Genomic DNA, 7,778 nt, shown 5'->3' with positions numbered 1-7,778 from the left:
ACAAATGGAAGAGAATGTACTTCATGCCAAATAAAGCATCAAGCAGTGACAGTAGTGTTCAGCTGTGTGACCTGCTATACTTTTAAAACTATTTCAAACAGACTAATTCTTGACAAATATGTTTTATTATCTTGTATTAATTGAGAGACTATATGAAAAACCTGTACTTTTAACAAATAATTTGTCACATTGCAGGACCATCTAAAGGTATAATTCACATTTGTTAATGCTGCTCCATAGCCCGTATGACTTACTTTCTTTAGAAAGTGTATGGTGACCGAGCCTCCATAACATTCAGCTCTTTTGTGTTCCATGGAAGAAGGGTTTGGAGTAACATAATGACAGAATTTTCCTTTTGGGGTAAACTACCCTGAAAACGTGTAATATAACAATGTATGCACTTGTTATGGAAGAAAACTAATGGCTGGCTACCTACCATCCACTCCGATGGGTTGCTGTGTCAGGGGTACCTCCATTCTGTCCTCCAGTTCCTGTAAAAATTATTATAGATAATTTTGTTTTCAATTACTGCAATTCAAAAAGGCGTAAAATTATATAAATGATATGGTTTCAACAATAGACTGATTCATATAAATGACGTCGTACTAGGCGTATTATGGTCAACTTAATCCATTTGTATCTGTTACGTCTGCGGATACCCACCCTGTCTGTAGTACATATCGTTGACAGTATTCCCGTACACTTTCCAGGCGAAGTGAATCGCGATGAGACTGAGGACGAGCCAGCTGAACAGTATTTTAAACACTGCGACTCTCATGTCGTTGGCCAGCCAGTCATCCACAAACTCGGATAGAAAGGACACCATACTGTCAACAACACGAGCCACGAATTCAAAATCCCACGATTCCTCCATGCTTAGGGTTGCTGTCTCACATGATAGGCGCAAATTTCAAACAAGAAACCCAAACGAGATTTCTGGAAATATATGTAATGTAGCCTCCATTTTTTAAGTAAACAAAGCGGAGCCACTTTCTTCCTTGCATGTGGGTGCACACAGTGGTGGTTTGAAAACATTTGTAGTATCATCAGCGCCATCTATCGGCTGGGGTAAACCATTACAAGACTGCAATTGCTATTCATCTTATTTTTCAACGCGGAAGTAAGCAGCGGCTCTTACAAAGTTCCGCTGGAATTGACCGCAGTAAATAACTAATAGGTTATAAGATCAGAATTTAGTGACATGGGCTTATAAACTATCACACCATCACAGGATGTACAGCAGAATTATGTTCCAATGTCAGACATTTATAGTAAAAGCGTAAGTTAATCAATCACGTGTTGTATTGAAGAGACGGTAATACAATCTGCTTGCTTCTTTACCGAGATCGTGACAATGCAGTCTTTTTTTGTCTCCATGTAAACCTCCATTCATATGTACAGTTGAAGTCAAAAGTTTACATACACTTTGGCTGAAGTCATTTTTTAACCACTACACATTATTAATATTAGAAAACTATAGTTTTGGCAAATTGTTTAGGACATCTTTGCGCATGACACATGTCATTGTTCCAACAATTGCTTGCAGAGAGATCGTTTCACTTTTAATTGACTATATCACAATTCCCGAGGGTCAGAAGTTTACATTCACTAAGTTAACTGTGCATTTAAGCATCTTGGAAAATTCCAGAATATGATGTCAAGCCTTTAGACAATTAGCTTTTGATAGGAGGTGTACTGAATTGGAGGTGTACCTGTGGATGTATTTTAAGGCCTACCTTCAAACTCGGAGTCTCTTTCCTTGGCATCATGGGAAAATCAAAAGAAATCAACAAAGATCTCAGAAAAAATAAATTGTGGACCTCCACGAGTCTGCTTCATCCATGGGAGCAATCTTCAAATGCCTGAATGTATCACGTTCATCTGTACAAACAATAGCACACAAGAATAAACACCATGGGACAATGCAGCCATCATACCACTTAGGAAGGAGACACATTCAGTCTCCTAGAGATGAATGTAGTTTGGAACGAAAAGTGCAAATCAATACCAGAACAACAGCACCCTGTGAAGAGGCTGGAGGAAACTCAATTTACTGTGGATATAGATACTTGTCTACCTACAAGTATCTATATCCACAGTAAAATGAGTCCTATAATGACAAAACCTGAAAGGCTGCTCAGCAAGGAAGAAGCCACTGCTCCAAACCCGTCATACAGTTTGCAAGTGCACATGGGGACAAAGTTCTTGGAGAAATGTCCTGAAACAAAATGCTTTAATTAATCCCCCTAATAATCAAAACAAGCAAGAACAACCCCCCAGTCTCCCTTAGGAACACACAGACCTCTGTGCTTCCACGTTTCCTGTGTTTGGCCACTAGTGTGCATGTAGACGTGAAGACTGCGAGTGTGTGGATTACTTTTGAATGCACATTGGGAGACTTGTAGACTTAAAGATGCTGGTGCTGGGTGTAAGTGACTGCTAATTTGGCCTGAATTTATAAGGTCAGTATCGAATTATTCATATAGTCATTTTGAAGGGCTTTTATTTTGATACGGCCTTAATGTGCCAACATGGGTGTTTAAAGCGCGCTCTGTTTCCGCTATGTGTATGCGCACATTTTCGTGAAGGACGCAGCTTACATGCATGATGGTTTTCTCTCCCTGTGAAGTCTTTGTGCATCCCACTTGAGGGTTATAAGGTAAACTAAGTTAATGTTTATCATTTTTTGTAATTGTATCGTTTTATTGTGATGTTGGTTAACGGGTTTGAGTGATACAGTGTTTGTTTATTTTGCTGTAGCTCTTACGGTGTCTACATGAGTGTTACGATTCGAATAAAAAGCTAATGGAAACATCAGTTTAAGGAGTACTTGACCATCATTCCAGTGGGGTAGCTACACTGGGTGCTACAGCTGTTTTTGCCTTTTCACTCAGCTGAAGACTGGCTGTTTTTTGTAGCAATGACTGTTATAGCCTACTTAAAATAATGAATAACTGAAAATTGTACACATTGATTTTTGTATTTTTTTTTTTTTCATTTATTAATTCACTACTGGTTGTTTTAAGTGTATTGTGCTGTAGAAAATATGTAAGTACATTTTTTAATTTTAAATAAAATGTATAATGTTTTTATTGTGTGAAAATTATTGTAAAAGTTAATTGTTTTTACTCATTTTGATTTTCAATACTTTGCACATGTAAAAAATTATTGTAAAATTGCATCATCCATAATTGCAGTAAAATATGAAATATAAGGAATTTCTTTCTACTTTGTTTCTCAATACACTGAATAAAATTAATTGAAATAAAACAGCAGTATTAAGCAAGAACAAACAAAATAAGGTGATTACTGGGCAAAAAGGATAACAAAGAGGTATATAAATATACCCATAAATAATATTTTGTTGTATATGATGTTTTTTTGTTATATATAATATATGATGCTGATATTAAATCACACACACGTTATATACTTATACTTTATACTAAAATAAATATATTCTTCACTTACTTTTTGCTATCTGATTATAATAAATAACTTATGTTGAAAAGCTTCCTTTGAAGTCATCATGGCGAAATACACCAATCGTTTGGGTAGGCGGGGTGTGGCTCTTGATTGTGATGAACTCTAGGATATACCTAGCCTGAAAGACCGCTCCAAAACAGTATTCATACTCGAGTGGATATTTGGGGCTTTTCCACTGCATGGTACAACTTACATTTACATTTATGCATTTGGCAGACGCTTTTATCCAAAGCGACTTACAGTGCAATTATTACAGGGACAATCCCCCCGGAGCAACCTGGAGTTAAGTGCCTTGCTCAAGGACACAATGGTGGTGGCCATGGGGTTAGAACCTGTGACCTTCTGATTACCAGCCCTGTGCTTTAGCCACTACGCCACCACCACTCCAGCGAAACTTAACTTTTCGCTTTTTGGGGGTTTTCCTCTGTGGATAGTACCTGATACCTTTTTAGTACCACTTTGGTCGAGGTTCCAAGCGAGCCGAGCCGATAATAAATGTGACTTCAAAATCCTGATCACTGATTGGTCAGGGAGAATCGTCACTACCAGCATCACTGGATTTCTGCCACGCAACATCAACCCGCTAGTTTTAAAGTTAGCAACAGCGATAGCAGTATCATTTGTTCACGGGACATTCGAATTGTGATAAAAAAGAAATGGCTGTGAGCAAAACCACGCTGTGATCAATAAATGAGGTGCAGACGGTCCACTCGTTAGTGATGAGTGAAATGAAAATGTCTCTGTAATGGTATGCAATGGAAAGGAGGAGGCGAGAACCAGCTTTTCAATATAAATAATAGTTTTAATGATAAACTCAAAAGACCACACAAACACACACATGACGGACCTGTCCATAAACAATCTCTCTCTCCCGCACGGCCCCCTGCAGTCAGCCCTTAACCCTCACAGAGGCATAATTAGCCTAATACGGGACCGGGTGCGTAGGATCACGACCCGGCCCCGCCCTCCGCCCCTGCCACAGTCTCTCAGGAAGTGTATCAGCTGTTGGCCACACATGGCTACCACCGGACCTACCAACAGTGTAGGGAAAAGTAAAAAATTACTTAAAAGAGACTACAGAAACATCAAGGAAAAGTGGAAGTGATTCGACCAAATGGACGCTATCTAGATCGGTGCGCAATAGGAGGGAGAGTGCCAGGCTGGAGTTCACGATCAAGGATGATACGTTAACTCTATATTCTGCTTGAAAGATTCACTTTATTTAGCTGACTAGCTTATCCCACGCTCAACACAATTTTTTAACTTTTCCCTACACTGTTGGTAGGCCCGGTGGTAGCTGTGTGCGGCCAACAGTTGATACCCTTCCTGAGAGACTTTATTGTTTCGCTCATCGCTTATGAGTGGACCATCTGCACCTCGCTTATTGACCACGGTGTGGTTTTGTGCACAGCCATTTCTTTTTTCACAATTCGAAAGTCACATGGACAAATGATACTGCTATCGCTGTTACTAACTTTAAAACTAGCAGGTTGATGTCGCGAGTCGGAAATCCAGTGGATTCTCCCTGAACAATCAGTGATCTGCAGGATTTTGATGTCACATTTAGTATCGGCTCGGCTCGCTTGGAACCTCGACCGAGGTGGTACAAAAAAGTATCAGGTACCAGGTACTATCCACAGTAGAAAACACCAAAAAAGCGTGCAGAGTTGAGTTGAGTCGAGTTGAACCGTGCAGTGGAAAAGCCGCATTGGTTTCAATTCAGGCAGTGTCTCGTTTGGAAGGCTGTATCCTCCAGAGGTCGAAATTGTTGACCACATACGTCAATACGACAAAGCTGTTTCGTTTCAGAAAAGCGAGTAGGAGACTTCGAATGCAGCCTTTGAATGCGACCTTCTTTCACAGGAATTCGTAGGATGCATAAGGTGTATCCTTGTGGGAACTCACAACCCACAATTCTTTGCTTCAATGGAAATGTCTAAAAAAAATGTGATGTTCAAACGCAAGTAATGTTAATTCCCAAGTTGAAGTACCTCATGGGTGCAGAGTATATAATATGTAAAGTATTAGATTAAAAGTACACCTGTAAAAGCTATTTTCTTTTCTCTTTACATCATTATAACTGTCCTAAAATGTACCTCATACATTCTCTTCTAAAGGGAATTTGTTCCCTTCTAACTCAAAGCGCTTGTGCTTGTTAAAGAGTGGAGTGCTTTCCATGTGGAGAATGTTCCATGTAGCAACCATGTTACATTCCGTTTCCATTTGTCCTACAAAGGCTGTCTCCTTTAAACGAGGCTTGTTATATTGCAGTCTTCAAAGGATGCGTTCTACCTAGCATGCAGCCTTCGAAACAAGACACAGCTTAAGCCTTTTTTTTTTACTAAAGAAGTTTTCGATTCTGAAATTTACAGTATGTTTTTATAGTGCTATGAAATTTTAACCCTTCTACCCACAGGTATGAGGCGGGGTCGGTTAGCACTGGGGGCGACTTGGGGATTTCAATGGGAGCTTCTCCTCTGGGAAACCCCCCACGGATCTCCCATTCCCCAGAACGCTCATTTGCCCCAGCGGGTTCACGATGTGACCGCCGGCTCATCTCAGGTTGAGTTTGCGGTCACGTTTGCAGCTCGCGAAGCGGATGAGCTTTTGATTACAGCATCGGAAAGTGGGTTGGTTCAGTCTGTCGCCATGCGCAGCTGATGGCCATGCTTGCCCGGGCGGCTGCGAGCGTTGGGATGGAGTGGAATCCTCCGCTCCCCCCTGAACCCTCGCGGCGTGGTGATCGGTCCCGGAGCTCCGAGCGCCGCTTATGGCCACGCCCCCGTACCTTTCTTCCCGGAAGTGCATGATCATCTCACGCGGTCGCAGCGGGCACCTTTTACTGCCCGGACCTGGTTCGAGGGCTCGTCCTCTCTCACTACCCTCGACGTTGAGGCTGCCAGGAGGTGCTCGGCAACTCCCCAGGTTGGTAAGGTGACCCACCTGGTGGAGCCGTCCGAGTCTCCCGTCCAGGGCCCGTGGGTTTACATCGGGCCGGGTGGAGGTTATTTATTTCCTTTTCTTACCTCACCGCATGCCCAAAGGGCCGCGGTACCCACATTCTAAGAAAAAAGCAGTCTTCTCATTTCCTGGGCCTCATAGTCGGTGTCCCCGGCCATCATTATCATGACCCCCGGGCACCATTTTTCTCTCTGGCAGGCATGGCGCCTCGGAGGCGGGCCTTCCGCCCCCGTGCGCCCAGCTGTGGCATAAATCAGATGCTATGAGGATTAAAATCTTCCTCCCCTGTCCCAGGCTGTTCTGGGAGCGGTCACAAGGAGCCAGGTAAGTGCTTTGATGTCTCTAGACACAGCACCTCTGGCTCCGCCCCATCGTGAGGCCCCACCTGCTGGTAATTCCGACGCTGTAGTTCCCTTGGTCCCTCTTGCGTGGACGTCCCGTCACGTTGATTGATCAGGACTGTCCGACTCAGCTACGCTATTAAGTTCGCCAGGCCCCCGCCCAGGTTCAACGGCGTCTGCTCCACTGCGGTGAGAGGCGAGAACGCCGCTGCCTTGCGCGCGGAGATTGCCTCCATTCTACAAAAGGATGCGATAGAGCCTGTCCCTCCAGCCGAGTTGAACGAGGGGTTTTACAGCCCCTACTTCATCGTACCTAAAAAAGGCGGCGGGTTGCGGCCAATCCTAGTCCTGCGAGTTCTGAACCGGGCTCTGTACAGACTCCCACCGAGATGCTCACGCAAAAACGCATTTTAGCAAGCGTCTGGCATCAGTATTGGTTCTCGGCGGTAAACCTGAAGGACGCATACTTCATGTCTGATTCTTGCTCGACACAGACCTTTTCTCCGGTTTGCCTTCAAGGGTCAGGCATATCAGTACAAAGTCCCCCCTTCAGCCTGTCCTTGTCCCTCACGCCTTTACGAAAGTCGTAAAGGCTGCCCTTGCCCCGCTAAGGGAAGTGTGCATCTGCATCCTCTCGATGACTGGCTAATCCTAGCTCACTCGTGGGACATGTTTTGTGCAAACATGGACCTGGTGCTCAGGCACCTCAGTCGCTTGGGGCTTCGGGTCAACTGGGAAAAGAGCAAGCTCACCCCGGTTCAGAGCATCTCTTTTCTCGGTATGGAGTAGACTCTGTCTCAATGATGGCACGCCTCACAAACGAGCGTGCGCAGTCAGTGCTGAACTGTCTGCATGTCTTCAGACAGAACACGCTGGTCCACTGAAATCCTTTCAGAGGCTCCTGGGGCATATGGCATCCTCAGCGATGGTCACGAAGCTGCTTGGGTTGATGCATATGAGACCACATCAGCACTGGCTACAGCTTCGAGT

The 7,778-nt window shown here is 43.7% G+C and overlaps 1 protein-coding gene across 1 annotated transcript; it reads right to left on the bottom strand.

The window, feature by feature from the left end:
* Window positions 1-432: 432 nt before the first annotated feature.
* On the bottom strand, window positions 433-1,041 carry LOC127654013 (T-cell leukemia translocation-altered gene protein homolog). The gene is made up of 2 exons (XM_052140927.1): window positions 664-1,041; window positions 433-491 (listed from the first exon to the last, which is right to left on the bottom strand). The coding sequence occupies exons 1-2, from the start codon at window positions 872-874 to the stop codon at window positions 433-435; spliced, it is 270 nt and encodes an 89-aa protein (XP_051996887.1). The 5' UTR covers window positions 875-1,041.
* Window positions 1,042-7,778: the final 6,737 nt, after the last annotated feature.

Source organism: Xyrauchen texanus, chromosome 13 (assembly GCF_025860055.1).
Source record: "Xyrauchen texanus isolate HMW12.3.18 chromosome 13, RBS_HiC_50CHRs, whole genome shotgun sequence".
In the NCBI taxonomy this organism is placed as follows: domain Eukaryota; kingdom Metazoa; phylum Chordata; class Actinopteri; order Cypriniformes; family Catostomidae; genus Xyrauchen; species Xyrauchen texanus.
This window is presented reverse-complemented; position numbering and strand designations above follow the sequence as displayed.

Coding starts and splice junctions, on each gene's coding strand:
- LOC127654013 (XM_052140927.1), bottom strand. CDS start 874: ATGGAGGAATCGTGGGATTTTGAATTCGTGGCTCGTGTTGTTGACAGT. Junction 492..663: donor CGATATGTACTACAGACAGG/GTGGGTATCCGC, acceptor TAATTTTTACAG/GAACTGGAGGACAGAATGGA.